The sequence below is a fragment of the Psammomys obesus genome, unplaced genomic scaffold (genome assembly GCF_907164565.1).
Source record: "Psammomys obesus unplaced genomic scaffold, mPsaObe1.curated_primary_1811, whole genome shotgun sequence".
Lineage (NCBI taxonomy): Eukaryota > Metazoa > Chordata > Mammalia > Rodentia > Muridae > Psammomys > Psammomys obesus.
The window spans coordinates 25,238,608-25,261,818 of NW_026590062.1; the positions used below are offsets into that span (position 1 = coordinate 25,238,608).

The 23,211-nt window shown below is 40.8% G+C and overlaps 1 protein-coding gene across 1 annotated transcript in view; it reads right to left on the minus strand.

Annotated features, from left to right (window-relative positions):
- Nucleotides 1-14,025, minus strand: part of Tmem260 (transmembrane protein 260) — a 68,998-nt gene extending 54,973 nt beyond the window's left edge. The window contains exons 1-3 of the mRNA XM_055606183.1: nucleotides 13,820-14,025; nucleotides 9,529-9,560; nucleotides 8,692-8,843 (exon numbers count right to left, since the gene is read on the minus strand). Coding sequence (XP_055462158.1) covers nucleotides 8,692-8,843; nucleotides 9,529-9,560; nucleotides 13,820-13,967 — 332 coding nt within the window. The 5' untranslated portion in view covers nucleotides 13,968-14,025. The remainder of the gene's footprint in view (nucleotides 1-8,691; nucleotides 8,844-9,528; nucleotides 9,561-13,819) is intronic.
- Nucleotides 14,026-23,211: the final 9,186 nt, after the last annotated feature.

Consider the following 23,211-nt stretch of genomic DNA (forward strand, 5'->3'; position numbering starts at 1 on the left):
TTTATTTATTTATTTATTTATTTATTTATTTATTTATTTATTTATTTATTTATTATGCTTACAATATACACCTGCAGGCCAGAAGAGGGCACCAGATGTCATTATAGATGGCTGTGAGCCACCATGTGGCTGCTGGGAATTGAACTCAAGACCTTTGGAAGAGCAGGCAGTGCTCTTAACCTCTGAGCCATCTCTCCAGCCCTGTAAATTTATTTTTGAGATGAGGTCTCTTTAAGTTCCCAGACAGGTTTTGAACTTATTTTATTCCTATCCCATTCTCCTGAGTAGCTCAGATTATAGGTCTGCACTGTCAGGCCCAGTTTTTGTTTTCGTTTTAATAAAAAATATTCTCTATGTAAATATATTGTGGTATATTTGTAGTAAATGAATCTTGATTGTTTTTTGCTTGGGATATCACTAAATTCATGTGGTTCACAGCCAAACATTAGGCAGAGATCCAAAATTGGATATCTCTATTAGGTCCCTCCCCTTTGAGCTCAGAGAATCCTATGGAAGAGATGGAGGAATAACTGTAGGAGCCAAATGGTCCAGGATACTAGGAGAACATGCCCTGTAGACATCAACTAAGTAGGGCTCATAGGGGCTCACAGACACTGACGCAACAATTACAGAGGCTGGATGGGACTATACTCGGTCCTCTGCACATATGTTATGGCTGTTAGCTTGGTGTTCTTATGGGATTTCTAACAGTGGAAGTGAGGTAACTCTGACTCTTTTGCCTACTCTTGAGACCCTTTTCTGCCTACTAGGTTGCCTCACCCAGCCTTGAGAGTTTGTGCCTAGTCTTATTGTATCTTGTTATGCAGTATTCAGCTGATATCGCTGGGAGGACTGTTCTTTTCTGAGGGGAAATGAAGGAGTAGAGGGAGGAAAAAACTGTGGTTGGGTTGTATTGAAAACAACAAAATCATGTGGTTCACATTTTAGGAGAGCACAGAACACAAACAAACCGAGACAGTATGGGAAGGGTGCTCAAGTCTCTGCGTTTTCACTGAGTAATGCAAACGGCAGAAATGCTACTCTAAAGTAGAGCAGCTGTGACAGTTTTAAGAAAGTCCACCCTAGTAAGTGTGAGCATTGTCATTATTTAGCTAAAACATAACTGCCTTCTTTTTGGTCCATAACATCCATGAGATCCAGAGAGGGCTGCTATGAAAGCTCCTGATTGTGTAGTAGTTTCCTCACTGATAGAATAGTATTCTTCTGTTGACATGATGGATAAATCAGGAGGTTACAATTTATACCACTGACACACATTTGCTATAGATGATAATGTGCATTTTTCTTTCCACTACATGGTACTTGATTTTCATGTATAGTCACATATTTGTCTACCCCTCAATCAGAAGGCAAATAACAGAAACCTGAAATTTGTTCCAAACACACATTTGATGTGCCTCATAAAATTCATGAATGCATTAGACTTCAGTGATACTTGCGTGGTACGAGAGCTTTCGTCTCTGTGGAGTGCTCCTGCTTTGAGGAAGTGGAGCAGGCAGGTCATGAAGCAGCATGTGAACATTAGTGGCTACTAAATTACTATTAGTGTCACTCCCTGCGGATAGCTGAAAGTCACAATGGATGAGAGGAAGGAAGTGTGCCAAAGCAGGATACAATCAAGTGCACATCTTTTTCTTCCTTTTTTCTTTTCTTTTTTTGATTTTGGTTTTCCAAGACTGGGTTTCTCTGTGTGGCCCTGGTGGTCCTGGAACTCACTCTGTAAACCAGGCTGGCCTCAAACTCAGAGATCTGCCTGCCTCTGCCTCCTGAGTGCTGGGATTAAAGGCGTGGGCCACCACCACCAGCACATGTATCATTCTTATCCTTCCATATTCTTATCTTTCTGGGTTTTAGTCATGAAAATGATGTAAAGGTTTCCTTCTGGCTCATTCACATAATCAACATCATACCTTGTCATCTCTCTAAGCCATATGGAGAATGGTCAAACTAGGCTTTTAGGCTACAAAAACCCAAGTACTGTTATACTTCCTTTGTGTGTGTGTGTGTGTGTTATTCAACATTCTTGCAGCAAATATGCTGTGAGGATCTAATGTGTCAAGTTCCAGTCAGCAGCCACTGAGAGCTAGGGGAGCTAAACCTTTTCATTCCCAAGTTGAAACCTGATAAACAAAAATCAGTAACTGAGGACATGGTATATTCAAGTTTTATCTCTTCAGCTACTACCACTGGGCCTCAAAAACTATAATCCTCCTATCTTTAATAATAATTAATAATCACTATCATTATATAATAAGAATTAAAATAAATATTAAGGATAATAATAAATGATAATGCTCTCAGGTTACTTTTTCTTCCTGAGCAGATCAAGACTACTGTTTTTGCCTGTAATAACTACTGATGCTCTGAAAGGAAAACCGCCCTGTGTTATTCATAACTTAAAACCACATAAAAGTGGAGGAAATTTTAAAGCCTTCAATAAGGAAAAACTACCTAGCAAAACCTAATGGAAGGAATAAGATTATGAAGCACCTGCTTCTATAAATGAACAGATTCACAGGCCAGCATGATGGTTCAGTAAGGCAAAGTGACTTGCATCCAAGCCGGAAGACCTGCATGTGATCCCAAGACCTACATGGCGAAGAGAAAGAACCAACTCCCTCAAGCTGTTCTCTGACCTCCACAGGTGCCCTGTGGCATGTGCATGCCTCCTCAATCCCCATGTTTTTTCAAAAAAAAAAATTGACCTAAATAAAGCTATCTAATAAAGCTATAAAATAAGTCTAAAACAATTCATTTTCTCGTACCTCACTATCTGATACCTAAACTAGCTAGAAGGAAGCACTGTGCTAGTCTTTAGCATCCCAGTGCTTCTTGTATGCCAGTAACTTTCTTTTTTTTTTTTCTTTTTGCTTTTTTTGAGACAGGGTTTCTCTGTGTAGTCTTGGCTGTTCTGGACTCGCTTTGTTGACCAGGCTGGTCTTGAACTCACAGAGATCTGACTGCCTCTACCTCCTGAGTGCTGAATTACAGGTGTGAGTCACCGTGGCTTGCAGCCAGTAACTTTCACAATGACAGCAATACCTGCTGAGGTGCTGCCTACTTCAAAACAGTGGCCAGGTTACAGACCACAGTTGGCTTTGTCTGCCATATGTACAAACACGTAAGAACTGGACATGAGCTTGCTGCGCAGTCTTGATAGCGTTCTTGGCATTCAGCAGCAGAGCTGAGCCCGGCTCCAAGCACATTGCTGTCAAAGGCACGGGCCAAGGCCTTTCTCTCAACACCCGGAGTCCTTTTAACTGAACACTTAGAAGATGTGGCCTCATTTTCACACTGTTAAGTCCATACAAGTGTAGGAGGTAAACAGAAACTATTCAACTAATTAAGACCAACAGAGTCAGGATATTAAGCTACTTTCATCACCAACACTAACAAATATGAAAAACAAGAAACTGAACATGAAATACCTGAATTACCCAAAGTTATGAAATGTATTTTAATATTCAATTCATTAAGGTCATCATCTATCTTTTATGAGTTTGAGAAGCTGCAAGTGTATGTAATTCTTGTTTTATTTGTAATTTTAAGAAATATGTGTATTTTTTTAGCCAGACAGTAATAACTCATGACTGGTTCCAGCAGCAAGAATCTCAGCAGGAAAGAGATTTAGCAATTTAAATGTTTTATAAGTTTTTGTAATTGAGGAAACTTTTCATAATCTGACATTTGTTAAAACTACTTATTAGAAATTATGCAGCACAGTAGCTGTGGAAATATGAGCTAGCTTCACAATTATAAAGTCAGCCTGTGCAGCCCTTCCCTATTGTACATAGTGGCATAAGCCCCACGGCGGCCTATCAGCTAACTGGCAGGCAGGGGGCTGCTCTATTCAAAGTGAGAGATACAAGCTGCAGGGCAAAAACCTGGCAGCTCCCATCTGACCCCACAATCCCCTACTGGTGACAGCTCCAAGCTCCATGGCAAATTAGGCCTTCTCATATTACAATTGGAGAAGACAGATTCCATTAGCAGTATCTGAAATTGAGTGGAGAGCTGCGCTGTTATCAGACTTGACTCATAAGCACTGCTATTAATCAGAGCTATGATAGCATTTATATATTTCAAGCTATCTGCTGCCGCTGTGATATTCTGCTACAAAGGGTTGATGGGACTTAGGAAAGTGAACAATAGAGCTTTCTGGGAAAAGCAGAGTAAATCAAGAAAGTCTATGACTTCCGCACATTCTGAAGGGATTGCGGTTTACATAAATTTTCTCCCAATTGGAGATTGAGCTCTTCCTCATCTTACACATGGGATTTAGTTGTCACTCAATGGTAACAGCTGTGAAAAGGTGAAGCGGCCCACCGCTCAGAATATTGCCTTCGCTTTTAAAGCAATTAACCCATGAACAGGAGGATACCTGGTGATATCAAAGGGATTAGGCCAGCCAGTGCACTATTAACATCTCCTTGAACTAATTCTAACTCTGACTAGCTGTCAGAAAAGACTCTACAGTCTTAAAAGAGGTTTGCCCTGCTTTTCTCCCTTCGAAATGAAGCACTGCTATTTGAGCCTAATATGTCCCTCAACTTATAAGAAAATGCAAATGAACTGGTTCTTAATATGCTTAACCAGCCCAAGTCAATGCAATTTTAATACAAGTATGAGAAAAATATATGATCAATTAACCAGGGATCAAGACAGATATTCCTCTGAATGGAAATGAATGCTCTGGTACTTCCCATTCTTCTCCAAGTATGAAAGCTTGGAGATGATTTGTTACTTATGCATAGTTACTTCTGAAATTAGGAAGCGCTGCACATTATTCTCTATGGCAATAATCTAAAACAGTCTTTGAGGTGGAAAATCCAAATGTCCCTTAAGCAGGAGATTCCGCATTCTCCAAGGTATGGCATTTTAATTTTCTATTCTTTATTGAATGGAATCTTAATCAAAGCATAGTAATAGTAGACATACTGCTCAGAATAAAGCGCTTTCCAAAACCATAATCAAATTAATTTTTAGCAGTGAACTAATGTTTAGAAATACATAATATGAAAAATGACAAAAATTCCATGCATAAAATATGGACATAAAATAACCTGTCAATTACTGCTACAATTGATGTTAATTTCTTTGTAATTCCAACATACCATTGATTATTAATATGTACATAGTCTATACAATATATTTGACATTAAGATCTGACTTCTTACCTACTGTGCTAACGGTCTTAGTTAGTGTTTTTTATAAATTTCTGGGGCAGGCTCTTTTAGAATGCCTGAAAATATGCTTATTGAATAGATGGTTTATCTCACTTTCCTTAACAGTGAATTTTGTTGTAAAAATTATAAGCATTCTACTTTCATTTCTCATTGGATGCTCAATAAAAACTGTGGCATGAATTTATCTGTAGCCCCATCTGGCCACTAACAGGTGAACATCCTCCTCCTTCTCATCCTCACTTGATGATTTTCAAGGATATGGAGAATGTATTTCTTACCTTATACCTCCCCAAACAAATGATATAAGTTGTGCCCTGACCAGAAGCTGTAACAGTTAAGCCTTCCTGAGGTACAGCGTTTTTGTCAACGCTGTCAGTGTGCTTTCTTCTCTTTAAGTAATAGCAGCACACAGGAAATGTATGTGAAGCTCATGCTTGATGGTGATGACTTTGGCCCTCTTCCTTATTCACTATATAGGATCTAGTTCGATGTTTCCTGGAAAATAACTTCGAAATCAAATAGTAAGCAAAGTTAGGTGGCATTCATATTTATGATATAAATTACCTATAACTTAAAAAAATTATATATAGCATCTATGAATTATAAATAGGATGCTTTAAATTACATATTATCAAATTTAAGAGTGATTTACCTTAGTGGCTTTAAAAGAAAAATCCCTGTTCTTCTAAAACACTAACTTAATTACATAACCTTAATATAAAGTGATGAATTAAGTATTATTCCATTAAAATGAAAGACTGAGTTCTTCTAACAAAATGCATGCTTTAAAAAATCCCAAAGGGAACAATATTTACTGTACTGCCACGTTCTTACTATTTTTAATTCAATAAACTACAATGACACATACTGCCTTCAGTGTGCTATTTTACTCATAGGCTTCTACATTAGAGCAAATCAAATACAAATGCGTTCCTGCCAACCATTTGGAAAGATTGACAAAAAAATGCAGTGTTAATGACATCTTAGGGCTTTTAAAAGCAAGAGAAGGATACAAGAAAAGCAAAAATTGCATAGTAATTGGAAACAAGGAATAAATTGTTCTTTCAATCTAAGTCATGTTTACTGGGAAAAAAAAACAGAGCTTTTTACATCAACACATTTAAACAGAGATTTTCCTTTGAAACACAATCTTTGTTTAAAAGGTATAGAAGGTCTTTATGTCCACCCCAAGAACTAAATATAGTGACTGCCATGTAAACAATTAACTGGAAAAAAAAAAAAACAAACTTAACCTGTTAAAAAAATTAATTTACTGCACACCAGTCAACCCTAACCCACATGTAAGAAATGATCTCTTAAAGGCAGGGGCAGAGAGAACCCAACCACCTTCTGAACCAAATCCTTCAATATCCAACAACAAAATGGAAAGATGACTCTGTCTGCAAATGAATAAAGTAGTGAGATGTCTCCTAAACGATTCTGATCAGGGAGGAAACCTGTAAAGGAATATATTTACTGTACACCAGGACTGGGGAAAAGCCACCACTGTAATGGCTGCACAAAACCTCTCCTGCTGCTGGGTTTATATTCATAGAAGAAAGGTTTCAGAGGTTAAGTTCAGGTCATACAACAAATGAAATTGTAACAAGCCAGCTGACATTGTATAATGTCTTCTTCCACTCAATCAATAGGCTACTGTTAGTCCTATTACCATAGAGATGGCTTCTCCTTTCTGAAGGGTGTCTATTGTTTGACAAAACAGATTTGCCACTTGAACTGGGTTGTTCCCAAAGGACATGTACCTTGTCAGTTATTTGTATTCAAAATAATGAAGTATTTTCCTATTGAAGTGCATGTGCGCAATACTGTCGCTAGATTCTTTTCCAGGGAGAAAAGAACTTTTCTGAAGTACTATATTAGCAAAACCACTCAGAGAGCCAGTTTAGCACATTAGAGTTGGATTTAAAGTGTCAGCAAGTGTAATGATTCATCAACGTTGTTGGTATTAAAGTCAAAGAGTCACATGCTGATGTGCTCATCTCAAACTCACAGACTCAAGCACAGTAAGTAATAAAAGCTATTTCTAAACTGGGCAACTAAAGGGAAATTATTCTTCAAAGCTATTTTAATTTGGAAGAGGTTTTTATATGTGTTTTTAAAAAATGGTAGCTCCTTACAGAATGGCATCAACATATGTGAGAAAATATGAACACTTTTAGACCACCAATTACCTTACTTGCCTCAGAGCATACACACACGCGTACACACACACATATTCACAGTACTAAAGTGTCTATGTTAAAGTTTCTTGTGAAAATTAATAACTCATGCATTCAATATTGAACAGGTTAAATTCCAAATTTCATCCCAAATATCTAAAAATAATAAAGATCGGATTTTCTCTCAGTAAAAAAACTGGAATGTACTTAGTCATAGAAGATTCAGAAGAAATAGTTTTAATCAAAATTATTCCAACTTTTTAGAAAAAATATTTATAGTACTAAGCAACTCAGACAGAAACCTTATTTTAAACACTGCCTATTACAAGATTGAGTATCAATGAAAATATGTAGGGCTAAATCAAAACAGATCAAGTGATATAGATAAAATTATCAAAGCTATAATAGTTGATTCTGAGCCCTTTCTACAAATATATTTAAAGGTAAGTTTTAGAATTATTATGCTAAATTTCCTTTTCTACAAATAATTCAAAAGAAATTTAGAAGAAATTTAAAGGAAAATACTATGACTATTATATTAAAATTCTAGTTGCCAAAATTAATATTGGTAAACTAATCTATTCAAATTAGACTATATTTACATTATTTTAAGAAAAGCTTACAGAAGCAGGATTTTTTCCCCATTTTCCACAAATTACAATTTATATTTTTGGTATTATCCTCTTAGAAAACAAGTTTAGACTAAGTTGCAAATGGAGACAGAAACATCAAAGGCAAACAAGTTTAGCAATATCCTAAACCAGTAGCTAATCTATTAAACACAGAACAGCTGCCAACTAAGAACGTCTCCAGCATGAAGTCATCAGGATCTATCCTGTGCCCCTTCCTTAGGGCTACCGTGGGACAACATGAAACCTCACTAAAACTGTACCCCAAATGTGATTCCCTTGGCTAACAGCCTCATTTCCAAAGCATATAGTATGCTCATATTTATCATATAATTGGAAGGCAGGCCCAGCCTGAGAGGCAGCTGCCCATCAGCAGCATGGTGAGTAATTAGGTGAACTTACCATTTATAAGACAAGCTTTGTGTTGCTGGGTTACATAAGCCCGCCCTCACCTTGGTCAAGTGACAGACCTCATTGGTTCTGCCTAACCAGAGAACTGTGACAAGGAACAGGTAACAGACACCCTCTCCCCACTGCACAAAGCACTGCACAATGCAGGGTAAGGAAGTGAAATCGTGTGACTTAGGGAAGCCACGCAAGCAACAAAGAGTTTACCAACTAATGTACAGAGCTGGCTGTGAGGATTACTCACAGTTAACTAGTCAACTACTTTACCTGAAAGCAGTGAAAAAAAGGAATGAAGCTGCTACCGCTCCAAATAGAGCACAGAGAAGGTTGACCCGGTAGGCGATGGAACCGAATGGAAAGAGTGTGATTGCCAGGCTAGCCGCCAGTGTGAACAAAGGGTAGCCCGGAGGATGAGCAACCTACAGAAAAAATAAGCAACAGTTAGATGTTTTCACCTAAAAAGATGTGTCACACGGGCTTTACCTGAAAAGAAGCCCTTTTCTCCGGCAAGCTTGAGGACTAATGTCTCAACAGTGGCTTCAAAATGTTATCTGTGTCAATATAGTTATTTTCTTTATTGGTCTATCATCTGGTACATCACCTAAAGAAAAGGTGATATATTCCACTGTCAGTCCTGAAGCAGTTTGTGCTCTAGGGTCACAGTCCATTTGGGTCATTTAAAAAGTCTCTGAAAACATGCAGGTCCTGCAACATCATCTTGGTGAGAGAGTTGCAAGACCACACTGCCATCGGATTACCACCCCTGACAGTCAGAAGGTCTTGACTAAAGGGATCACACACCATAATAAAGTTTATTAAATAATCAACTTATTAAAATTGTTAACCCGATTTATTCTCCACAGCTTATACAAAATTTGGGGTGATAATAAGCCAGCTACTGTATATATAGTAAAGGCTTTGCTTTATAATTTCAGTTAATTGGATTTAAAACTTAAAGTAAATTGTCACGTACTGTACTTATAAGTTACTAAAAACTGGGGCTTGAAAATAAATTAATCTACTTTATTCCATGCTTAATTAAACTTTCTTAATTCCTAAAACTGTTAATGAGAGCATTGATTAAACAATAAAACTAATACTTACTCCAAGCTCATGTGCGGCTGTGATCAGTTCCCCTGTGAAAAAATAATGTAAAACCAATAATTACTATTACAGAATGACACTCCTCCAAAGTTTTCAAAATCCGGATGCTTGCACTGGGGTTTTGCATTAATTTGACTGGATAAAACTGTAAATCTGGAGAGATTTAACAGCATGAAACAGTCTAAGAGTACTTTTTCCCACAGGTCTTATTAACTGACTATCTTCCATAACTTTAAGTAACTGGTCAGTGGAAATATAGGTGAATTCTCATTTAAAAAAAAAAAAAAATCCTTTTCCTTCCTGAAAGTTGCATTCATTTGCAAAGGTACAAAACACATTTACAGAGCATGACTGTGATGTGTTTCCTTCTGTCAAGAGCTCAGCACACACGCAGTCGCAAAGCTGCATGGTGATAGCTTCGGCCTGTTATCTTAGTGCTTGGTAGGCAGAGGCAGGAGGATTACCGTAAGTCCAAGGCCAGTCTGGGCAACCTGGTGAGACTGCCTCGCCTACAGCAAAGAAAAGATATAGGTGTCTGACATAAAATATGTGCAGAGGTCTGAGGTTTGTTGGATAGCTGTCTACATTAAGGCATGTATCTCTAAGCATTTGCATTGTCTTGGTAAGCGCTCCCAGGATATTTTCTTTCAACTAATAAGCCATCCTGTTCTTTGCATGGAGCTCCTCACGTACATGCGGTCCTTTCTAAGCTTACAGCACGCTACTACGTAACCCAGTGTCTGCTACTGGAAGTAACTACACTACCTTTGACTCCCGTCCCTACACAGCACCGTGAGACATCGGCCCTAATAGTGACTTGTGGTTACTACTGCTCATTAGGAAAGGTGCTAGTATACATTTTCTATTCCTTGACAGGTATCAACTTTCTGGCTTTCGTTTCCACTGTCCTAGTTATGAAAGTGGACCTTCACCCACCAGGCTTTATCCACTTTATCTTTGTTCCAAGACTACTATGGACTGCAACACCCTTCCTCCAAATTATACAAAACCAAGAAGCTGGGCCCTGTCCCTATAATTTCTCAGTGGCTGCTGTTACTTAATGAAGTCCAGATATCTTATCAAGAATAAGGGCTTCTCCAGTCAGGCCTAATGGCTTCAAGGTCCCTTTGGCAGCCTTGCTTCCACTGAACCTATACTCTCCAAATCTGAATACCAGTGTTCCACTACGGTTGGTCCTTTTTCACAACCCATCAGTCATCCTCTCACCCTGGAATATTTCTCAATCTTTCTTCCCTAGATCTGTCAAGGCCGGGTTCACTCTGCCACTTCTGAATAACACCTTTCCTTACACAACTCTAGCCCCAGGTTCTTCTCCCCAGGAACCTACTTGACTATTTAGCACTTTCCAATACAGGATTATATTCTAGCTAGTTGTTTTCACTTCTCTAAGTTTAAAAACATCATCATATCCGCTTCAGGATCTCACAAGACACGCCACCTGCCTCCTCTCTGACCACCCACAAAGGACCTAACACAAATCCTCTGCACATAGACGGTGGCAAAGACATAGCATATTGTCCTCCTGGCTACTCAGAAACCTCATTTTCTAAGTGAATGACAGCTTCACAGAAACCCCCAAAAGGGCAAATACATACATGCTGCTTACTCAGGTCATTCACTGATATTGACGCCCCAGAAACTGAAGTACTTCACATGTCCTGAAAACCTCACTACATAGAAACTACAGTCTAAAAATGCTTGTAACTGCTTTCTGTGTAACTACTCAAAGGCAGCAAACTTAAATTTTTTCTCCTAGTCTTCACTCAGTTTTGATTTATTTTTGCTCTTAAGTTCCAGCTTTCAAGGTTCTCATTCTCTTCCATTCAGAATGTATTCAAACTACACTGTAATATTAATACCATCTCTTATAACTGCTTTTCTCACATACACACACTCACACATATTTTTATCCCTGAACTTCTGTTGTTGTAAAGATAAAACTGGAAATCGACAGTTTAATTAATTCTTGGCAATGCTCAATCTAAACAAAAATATGCCACTGTTCAAAATCTATAATGTATTCATGATCAAGACCAAAGGAAATGCTGTTAAAATGAATGTGAAGAAAGGGGAAGGCAAAAGTAAACACTGAGATAAACTCAGCGCCTCTTGAGTTCTTGCTTTCTTCTAGTCCTCATCAGTGGGGCCCTGAAGGTCTCCTTACATTACCACCCAGACTTGCTGGGCAATTCTGAAGTGTATTCAGGTTTGAAACACACAACTTTGTTATCCCAGATGCAAACTAGCAGTGAGCCCAGAGCTGTCTATACATGCTTCAAGTGCACGTATATTTGGTATGGCTATATGTCATCCATTAAAATCACGATATTTAACATATATAAATCCATCTATAAATTAATTCTTTTTCTCAAGGATTATGAGAACTGTCCATGAATGAATGTCTGGTAGCAAAAAAAAAAAAAAAAAAAAAAAAAAAAAAAGGCAATGCCCACAATGTGGTAGATTTACAGAGTAAAACTTAAGACTTATCAGAAAGAGCTTCATGCTTTATTTTGTTTTGATATGTGTTCTGTTTATTGACAGAATATATATTTCATAAACATTCAAGTACATCCAATACAGAAACAATATGATCAAAAGTAAGCTTAAACAATATTTCCACATTGGCACACAGTTGAAAAATAGCTCAATGATTCCAAAAATGACCATAAAATATCAGAAGCAACTGCTATTTAGCATCCAGGAAAACAAATCATAACATGCAAGAAGTCTCATAATTCAGATTAATACAGAACTTTATTCTTTTGGTAACACATGAAATACAGAATTATAAAAGGCAACAATTACAAATTTATTATCACTACGTGTGATAGAGAATTTAACAATGTCCCAAAATTCTTTTGAGTAGACATTAAGAAGAATGTTATAAAATCACTCTGCTTAGATTCTTTTCAGAAAACCCTCCCTCACTGTGACTTTGGGTACAGAGCTATCTATCCTCTAAATAAACACTCAAAAATATCAAACCTCTTGACACCCTTCAACTACTTCATTATTTAATATTAATCTTGAAAAGCTAATAACTCCATTCCCAGCCATGCGAATGAACACCACCCCATTGAGTGCTCAGTGGAACCGGAAAGAGGAGATGACCTGAAAATGGAGCATCAAGGATTCTTCCCGTGGCAAGCTATCTTGAAGACAGTCCTGGTAATCCCCATCTCCTGGCTTTCTTGCCGTGTAATCCTCTCCCCTTTGAACTGGTCTAGATTTACTGACTCCCTCAAATAAAACAGGGCAGTGGCATATCACTTCCAGGATTAGGTTTCAAAATGACAGCGGTGTCAGACAGAATGCTCTATTTTCTTCCTTTTGACAGGAATCAGCCATCTTATGGAGAGCCACACAGCAAAGGACTAGACTTGAGTTTGGAAGAAGATGCTCCCCAATGGGGCCCGGAGAGATCTGCAACTCCCGGCCCACACCCTGTCCCATGTTAGCAAAGCCAGCTAAACTGCACTGAGCTACTGACCCACAGGCTAGGAGATGATGCACATTCCCTGCTTCCGCAAACAAATCTGAAAGAACTTGTCACATAGTGAAACGATAAACAGGAAATAGTTAAGTTACAGCACCACTCTGAAAACATTGCTTATTATGAGGTATCATCGGTCATTTGATCTGGCTGTAAAACAAGAAACGTGCTTCTAGTCTCAGATATGGGAACAGTTATGCCCCTGACTTAATCTGCGTGAAACATGCTTTTCCTTTTCAGAGAGGGGTGCTTTAAGTTGCACCTGGCATTCCCTTTTATAGTTGCTCTCTGAATTTTCTGCATGGCTGTTTCCTTAATATTCAGGTTCTAATACCACCTCCTAAGAAACCTTTGCTTACCTTCTGAAGGACCTACGACTCACTGCCACTCAACCACATTTTCTCTTAGTTCTTCCGTTCACTTACGATCCCTTAAAATGTAGTTTATTTAGTAACTCGCTGTCGTCTCTACCAAGAACGTCCCGTACTATTTGTTCACTACTGTCAATCTTTTTTTTCTATAACACTGCAGGGGCTCGGTACGTGATATTTATGGAAAGTAAAAACGATCCGGGTTAGGTAGACAGGTGGTTAAATTCCATCCGCTGCTGGACAGCTCGAGAACACAGAGGCCGGAGATCCAGACACCGAGAGACGGCCTGGTTCTGGAACTCAGAACCCTGCGCTGAGCCCGGAGACGGGACCGAACACCGAGGCGGCGGGCAGCACCCCGGAACAGGGAGGGAGGGGAGGGGGCGGCCCGCGAGTACTTTACCCGAGTCTCCCCCGGGCAGCGAGCGGGGCAGCGTGAGGGCGAACACGGCGGCCACGGCGGCGAACACGGCCACGCTGCCGCCGAGGCCCTCGGCACGCCGCGGCCCGGCTCGGGCAGCGAGAGCCCCGCCGTCGCCATGGAGACCCATGGGCCCGGACGCGCCCGGCTGGACAGCGGACCCTCGCGGCGCGGACCTCCCCGGCCGAGCGGCGCGCGCAGCCCGCGCCAGCTTCCGGTCCGGCCGCGCGGAGCGGAGCACACCTTATGCCCGCCCGACGGGGGAGGAGAGAGCGGCGGGCGCGCCCCGGCGCTGCCTAGGAGTCTCCTGGGATGCACCGTCCGTGGCAGCTTCCCTGGATCACGTACTTTGAAGTAATGAACCAAAAGGGAGCGCAGCGCCCCACGACAGCAAGCCTGGGCCAGGCCTACTGGCCCTCTGCACCATCTCATCCCCCTTTCCGCACTGACTTGGTCGGTTCCTACAGGGAAAGACGCGGCCTCGAGAACGGCGAGCCGGAAGGCGCTGCTCTGCCCCCTGTGGCCTGGAGTGGAACTGCACATAAGAGCCTCCTAGCAACCCCACAAGGGCTGCCTGGCAAAGTAAGCGCCAAACACACTAGTTGCTGTTAAGGTTTTTCAGTGGACACATTGACCACGGCTATGTGTTTACAACGATTTGAGATTGCCTCATCAAGTTGATGCAAATCCATGTGCTAACTGTTAATACACTAATCTTATAATGTGCTAGTTTTGTCTTTTTTAAATAAAATAACAGCAGAACTCAGTAGGTAAGCTGGAACGCTTGAGTTCTGACACTAACAAAAATGACTTCATGATAAAAGCGTCTCCTACTTAAATGAGGAGGAAAATTTTTGGAGACTTGCTCTAAAAGTGAGAAATGAAATGGAGATACTACATAAATAATGCAAATGAGATCCAAAAGAGATGGTAGCCACAGGACAACTTCATAGCACATTGGTGGGAACTGAATCTAGGGCTTCACACATGCTAGGCAGACACTGCCTCTGAGCTATCTTCCCAGCCATTAGTAAACGTTTTAAGCTTACATTTTGCATTATTGTAGCGATTTATGTCACAGCACAGAAAAATGAGTGGCCTTCTCAAATGTGCCACCTGCAGTCTGACAGGAGCAAGGTGCCCCAACTGTACAGCTGATTGGCAGTAACTGTGCCCACCTATCTCAGTCTTCCCTGGTGTTTATAAAATGCTTTATCATCTGAGCTCCTGAGACACCGGGCTTGTGTGGTGTATTTTCTTATAGCTGTATGAAGACACTATAGCGAAGGAAACTTACAGAGGAAGCAATTTCTTTGGAATTACAGTTCAAGAAGGATAATAGTTGTCATGGCAGCAAGCACAAGAGACATATAGGCAAGAGGAAGAATTGGAGGGCTCATGTCTTAACTTATCGCTGGGCGTACATGTACAGTGTTTGGCAACTTAAGTTTTAAGTCCAAGCAGGAAACAGAGAAAACTCAAAATGGTTTTGAAAACTCAAAATTCAAAACTCTTTGAATTCTCCAAACCCCGCTACAGTGACATACCTCCTCCAAGGCTTCCTTTTCTAAATCTCTAACAGTGCCACTACCTGGAGACTGAGCACTCAAATGCTGAGACGAAGGAGGCATCGCGTGTAAACCAACACATGAGGTGCACTGCTTCTGTGGCCTTCGCCCGTTTGTACAGGGCTGCACTTTAAGATCGCTGTCAGCAAAGTAACAGAAGGCAACGCCCATCTCCCTTTGAGATCAGGTTGTTTAAGACTGTATTTTCAGTTGGTCATGGTGGCTCTCGCCTTTAATCCCAGCACTCGGGAGGCAGAGGCAGGTGGATCTCTGAATTCCAGGCCAGCCTGGTCTATAGAGTGAGTTCCAGGACAGCCAGGACTACACACAGAAACCCTGTCTCAAAAAACCAAACCAAACCAAACCAAAGTATTTTCAGCCTGCTCTCACTCGACCTCTTTTCACCTTCTTGTGCCTTCCAATAAACACAACCACTACCTTGTTAACTCAATGGAAAGGTCTGTGTGGTGAAAACTGAGAGCACCTCGGCCTGAAGCCAATGACAAACTTTTAGTCTGTTAAACTTCAAGGAACTAAACCCAGGTAATTCCATGGGAAGGAGGTAGAAAGAGAATAGTTCCCCCATGTTAGCCTTGCAGTAAGTGCAGCTCTTCATTGCAGCCCAGGACCTGATTGCTGGCCATTGGGAACTATGAGGGAGTGAATATTGGAGCTTTACGCTTCATAAAGGCTTCTATTTCTTTTCTGAAAGAGCATATCAGAACCAAGCACATACTTCATTCTCCTTTACCCTCTTCATCTTTTTACTTTTATACACTGATTTGTTGTTTCCAAAGGCAATAACTATACACCCATGTTTGCGTGTGCTGTAACTACAAATGTGAAATTTGCCCACATAAGAATGATATGAATGATTTAATTTAACAAAGGAATGGTGTGAAGAGAAGACAAGCTGTGGTCTAATGGTCTAATGCTAACCTACAGATTCATTTAGGGACTGACAAATGAATAAGAATAGTGGAAGAGAGTAAAGGATCACCAAAAGCTAAGAAAAAGAAAGAAAAGAGAGCAAGAAGAAAAGAGCATGAGTCGCTTTTTTTTAAAAGCGGCTATTTATTTTATGTATACGAATGTGTTTTTTTTTTGTCTGTGTGTATGTATGTGCACCATACACACACACACACACACACACACGCAAAGATGATCCTGGACAAGCTGTCTAGTTGAAAGGTATATTTCCCAGCATCTCATATTTTGCTACTAGGAAAGGCATGGAGCCCAAGAAATACAGAAGAATCATGCAAGGGCATTCCCAGGACACTTTTTTAAAAAAGAGTGAATGATGGGATTGGAGAGATCGCTCAATGATTAGAAGCATTTGTTGTTCTTCTAGAAGACCCAATTTTAGTTCCTGGCATCCATCTGTTGGCTCACAACTATCTATAATTCCAGTTCCAGCGGAATCTGAGACCTTCGCCATTCAGGTGGTACATTTTAACAGTGTTGGGCTGGAGAGAATGGCTTAGCAGTTAAGAACACTGTCTGCTCTACCGGAGGTCCTGAGTTCAGTTCCCAGCAACAACATCTACACTGGGATCTGATGCCCTCTTCTGGCATGCAGGCACACATGCAGACAGAGCACTCATACACATAAAATAAATGTTTACTTTGTAAAGTGGAGAAGAGGGGCTGAATAAGAGGCAGGAAAGGTGCTTGGGAGTAGCCAGGCAGAGCTGACCTTGGTCTTAACCAGAACAAAGGCACAGAAATCAGGAACAACCAGGCTAATGTGTTACGTGTATTTAAATAGGCTATTTTCTCAGACAATCTGAGATGACCAAGCACCCCTGGCTCCTATGTTTGCACTTTGAACTGTAACTTGCTTCTGAGAAGCTTTATTTTTTTTCCAAAAGATAGTTTTATAAAGAGCAGTTAGTAGTTTCTATGGCTGTCTGAACTTGTCTCTCCTTCACTCTGCTTCTGAAGGGTGATTGATCTGCATACAATTTTTTAGACTCAGCCCTGGTGTGCTTGTGCACACCTGTAATCGCAGCACTTGGAAGATGGAGGCAGGAGATCAGGAGTTCAGGGTCATCCTTGGCAACACAATGAGTCTGAAGCCAGCTTGAGGTACCTTGTTTTAAACAACCAATAGACAAGTACATAAATAAAATTGTAGATTCATAATTTTCTGCTTAGGAACCTCCGTTTCTTTTTGTTGATAAGATACCAATTAAATCACAACTCCTATAAATAATATGCATTTTCCTTCTAGGGCCTTTTAGTATTTTTCTTTATTTAACATTTTCTGTAATGCATACATTTCTTTCTCCATGGTGCTTGTTTCTTTCCTCATAGCTTCAGAAGGTGCTGAGCCATGATATATGCCATGTTTTACTACATTTTCTTCTGGAACTTAGGGCTTCTCCCTGTTTCTGGTCTCTTCATTATTTTACATTTCTCATATCTCTTTTGAGATGTCGTTTGGGCTCTTTTTTTCTAACCAGCTGATTCTGCTTGCAGCTATAGACAGACTCCTGGCTAACATGTCTGATAAGTTTGGAGTTACTATCCATACCCAGTTGTGTTTTTCGCCTTTTAGGAAATTGCTCTTCATTTTTGTATATGCGGTTTTACAGACTGACTTAGAGGTGTGTGAGTTACTGCAAGTTTGCACATGCACTAATGGCGCGTATAAAGGCTGAACGAGCATCAGAGCGGCTGGAACTAGAGTTACAGGTGGTTGTGAGCTCCACTGTGCTTCTGGGAACTGACTCAGGTACTTTGCAAGAGGAGCAAGTGTTCTTAACAGCTATGTCATCTTACAAATCTCTGTTTTTCTTTTTATTATTATTTTTATTTTATATATAGCATTCTGCATGCATGTATGCCTTGCAAGCCAGAAGAGAGCACCAGACCTCATTAAAGATGGTTGTGAGCCATCATGCTGGGAATTGAACTCAGGACCTCTGGAAGAGCAACCAGTGCTCTTAACCTTTGAGCCATCTCTCCAGCCTCTGCTTTTTTCTTTTTTTTCTTTTCTTTTTTTTCCTTTCCTTTTCTCCCCTACCCCACTTTTTTTGAGACAGGGTTTCTCTGTGTAACAGTTCTGGCTGTTCCAGAACTTGCTTTGTAGACCAGGCTGACCTCAAACTCACAGCGATCCACCTGCTTCTGCCTCCCAAGTGCCATCATGCCTGGCATCCCTGTTTTTATTTCTAATTGCAACAAAATACATGTAAAGTTTACCATCTTAACTATTTATTTTGGTTGAGTCCTTTAGTGTTCCTTTCTTTCTGTCCCCAAATGTACCATATCTCCACACCACAGGTAGGTACAGCTGTCTGCCTTCAGGTACTATTTTCACATGTTACTTATTTTTTATAGATCAATTTTCAAACTAGTCAAACTAATGGGTTTTGATGACAGTTTGGTACGTGTTTGTCATCATATTTTCTTCCTAACACATCCACCCCCTCTCCCACTGCCCTCCTTCATGACCCTGCCGTCCCTGGCTCGTTTTTCTCTTACTCCTCCATAATAGTTTCCTTCAATTTTCGTGTCACATGTATCACCTGACTCTCCCCCTTTCCTGCCCTTCCTTAAAATTCCCTTAAAATGTCCTCCTCTCCACTCTTGATCTCCATTCTAGAATCATGGCCTACACACACACACACACACACACACACACACACACACACACACACGAGGGGCAGGGAGGAGAGAGAATGTAGATCCATGTATATGTGAGTGCTGCAGCAATAAGCGTGGATGGGCCAGCATGTCATAGTGTACACACATACAGACAGGCACTCACATCTAAGTCAGTGTTTCTCTGGCATATCGACTCTAGTCCTTTGGATACACATCCAGGAGTGGTATGGCTGAAAACGTGGCCGTCCTATTCATTTCTGAGGCAGCTCCACATTGACTTCCACAGTGACTGCACAAGTTTACCTTCTCCGTATCCTTGTCAGCATCTCTGTTGTTTCTCACTGGGGTGTGAAAGACCTCAAAGCAGTCTTAGTCAGTGTTTCCCTGCTGGCTGTGGATGTTAACTCTTCTCCATATCCATCCACTACCTGAACTTCTCTGGAGTTCATTAACCCTTTTATTGACTAGATGATTTTGTTCTTAGTGTTAAAATTTCGCAGTTCTTTATATGTTTTATATATGAATCCCTATTTGATGTGTAATTGGCAAAGTTTTTTTCCCCCTTATTCTTTGCGCTGTCTCTTCATCCTGGCAATTGTTTCCTTTGCCCTGTAAGAGAGCTTCTTGTTTTGTAATCTCATTTGTCAATTCTTGGGGTTAGTTCCTGTGCTTTTGGAGTTCTCAGAAAGTCTTTGTTTATGGTTGGTTGAAGGCCCTTCCTAAATTGATTGCACTGGTCATGTGATCTCTGTCCTTACGTCTTTTTGTATGTCATGCTATACTATTGCCTTCCATATGCTGAACTACCCTTGTGTCTCTGAACTCACTTCATGTTTGGGTTCAAGCTCTACCTACTTAGCAAATGTACTTCTTTTATTTATGTTTTGCTTTTACTCAGTGTTCTTTTGAAAGGGCTAGTAGAGATTACTCGAGGGGGTTCAGATTTCCTATGCTAGCTCTCTATGTCTCCATTACCCAAGAGAAACCTTCAGTGGAAAAGCATCGGCCACCATCCCCCACAGCTGAACGGGGCGGGGGGGGGGTTCCTGTCTGTGATAACCATGTATCCCAGGCTGGCCTAGAAGCCAGAGTCCCCTCACCTCGGCCTACCTACCGCGGTTACTGGGATCCTAGGCATGCCCCACAGCTGCTGCCAAGTCTACTAAACTCACTAAGGCCTCTGGGAACATGGGAATATTAGGTATAACACATGTGGTAGAACACCTTTGAGGAGCCAGAACCAGCAATGTCAAAAGAAGCCCACACCCACTTGGCCGCCTCAGCGGTGTGTCTACTGTAAGATCTCCAGAGCCAATGTGAAGTTTCAGAATGATTCGTAGAGCTGGATTCTGAACTAGACATCTACTGTCCAGGCTGAGCCAGTGACATGCTTTTGTGAAATGGACTCAGGCAGCCCCTAGTGAGAAAGAGAACGTGTGAGTCTCAGAGGTGGTGACTACTCAAGCCCAAGGGGAAAGACTTGGACATCCACAGAGACAGGTGATCCCAGATGCAAGAACCACATTCCAGACTGTACTATAGGAGCAAATGTGACTGACAGTCTGGAGGAGGAAGTTGGTGGTGGTGTGAAGCTGTTTAAAGGTCTGGGATTGAAAGGACTACACATCTCTGGAGATATCAGGGCTTGGGGAGCGCTCTTGACCTGTTTGATCCTGGGAGGAGAAAGACGAAAGCTGACACCATGATCTTGAAAGAGGGTACAGGGGAAGATGAATCACAGAGATCAGCATAATGCTGCCCTAATATGGGCACAAAGCATGCTAGGACTATGCTGAAGTCAAAGTGAAGGTTTTCTTCCAGGAACTGGGGACAAGGACAGCACACACTCCAACCAAACCTTGTCCTTCCAGGCAATGTATTGACATTGGGAAACCTCGGCTCCTCAGATGGTGGTTGAGATGGACCAGAAGGCTGGGAAGGAATGTGTGGTTGAGAACTCGGGAGGCTGAGGCAGGCAGATCTCTGTGAGTTCAAGGCCAGTCTGGTCTACAGAGTGAGTTCCAGGACAGCCAGGGATACACAGAGAAACCAAGTCTCAAAAACAAACACAAAAGGTAGCTGCAGCCTTGCTTGCATAATCCCCCCCTCCCCAAAGCAGTTATTTCTGTCCAAGTAACTCTACATCCACAAGCTGGGACTATTGTGAATGTAAAAACATTATAAAGTGAAAGACTTGGTACCCGAAAATACAGTTTGTAGGTGGAGGAAAAGAATTCCTCTTTTCAAGCTAAGTGAAGCTAATACGACCGAAAAACAAAGTTGCTGATAGTATCATGTTTGACTGCTGAGGCTGAAACCTTTCAGTTCTGCTGTAGACCCTCGAGGTGCATAACTCAGCCCACCCAGCACCATTAAAAGACATGTCTGTAATCAGAGGTAGAGACTCTTCTAAGCATGTCACCCACTCACCTTGCCCACTGTGATCTTGTGGCACTAGAGCATACTCTAGTGGCGGCGAAGAAAAGCAGTATCCCCCAAACTGCACAGCTTCCACCCTGCGGGGAGTCCTAAGAAGGAAAGGTTGGGTGGGCTTGTTTCCAAAAAGAGCAGAGGAAACTAATAGACTGTTTCAAGACAACTCCCCACCCGAGAATAAGGAACCCCGGAATCTCATAGTCTGCAACGAATAAGGCAAATTCACTCACACAAGAATTATTAAATATCTCCTGACAGTCTAAAATGACATCCTCCATAGTGAGGTATCGGAAAAGCCTCACTTTTGCTTCTCTTCTTAAATCCAAGCCACATTCAGATTTTCTCCTTGGAAACTCTTTAAAGAAGGGAGCAGATAGGAGATGTAATACGCAAAGCAAACTCCCTTCAGCCATGACTGTTATTACAGACTTGAGTGAGTACCATTATTTTAGATAAATAAAAACAATGGACCAGAACCAATTTTACATAAGGAGATATTGTTCAATTTGTTGCCAGCTTTGCTGAAGTCTCCTCTGGTCTGTGAAGTGATAGTTAATTATAAATAAGAATGTTTGCTTTTGCTTAGCAATAGCACCGCTAGGAAACACGTGCAGACATCTAACCAGGTAACAACACTGTCACGTGTGTGTGTGTGTGTGTGTGTGTGTTTGTCTCCAAACTGACCAGATATGTTCTCTTAGTTTTAAATGTAAATTCTACTCTTAAAAATTAAACATGAAAACTGGAAGAAGAAAATTCACCACCTCCATTACATACCTAAGAAAAGAAAATCAACTTGTAAGCCAGATGCCTTGTGTACAATTGTGTTTAGACTTAAAATACAGAACTATTTAGAATGAATTAAAGAGATTATGTTTATTTGATTTCAAGTTATCTCAGCAAGAAACACATTTTTCATACCTCTTTGGAAGAACAGCAGGTTAAATGACACATTTGTGAGTGACTCTTTGAGATTTTTCAGCCACACTGCAGGGTCCATCTGACCCGAGCTCCATAGCTTGAAGGAACAAAAGCTTATGTTTTAAATGTTCTCTTAAGAGCCTTTTCTGGGGGTGGGAGACTTGGGAAGCTGTCACAGTCCTTTTTATTTTTGTCCTATGACACCAATCAGTTTAATTGTATTTCTAACCTATGACTTGTGATCACAATTAATTTCTTCAAATGCGAACATTATATAGCATAATTTTGCAACTTTGCAAGAATACGCACAGTTTGCTCCAAAGTCACCCACATCCTTGAAACTCTGAGTTCTCCACTATTTGCAATTTCTCCCTCTTCTTGAGTAGCTGTTCTCTTGGTCTATGTTCAATGGTAGAGGTTCAATGAGCGTTATTTCTAACGCTCAAATGAGGCCCCGAACAGGCTTGTTACAAAGGAGACCTAGACTCTGAGAAAGCGCTTGGCTTTATTAATAAAATAACAAAACTGCACACTGTTGCAAAGTTAAATGGGACTGTGATTCCCTTATTAAATGGTACGATTAAATTAATATCACACACGTCTGAAGATCATGGGCAAGAGGACTTCACCGACTGTTTCCGAAAGCAATTATTCTGAGCAGAAAGAAAACCTCTGTTCCTAGTGTAACTCAATATAAGGACCTGCAAGTCAAATGTTGAGCTCTCTAGAACTATAAGCCTTTGTTCCTGTCTTTATGAAAGCAATTCTGCCATTTCCATTCAAGGGAAAGATTGCCAAGGCTGAAATGAAATGCCATAACCGAAAACAAAAACA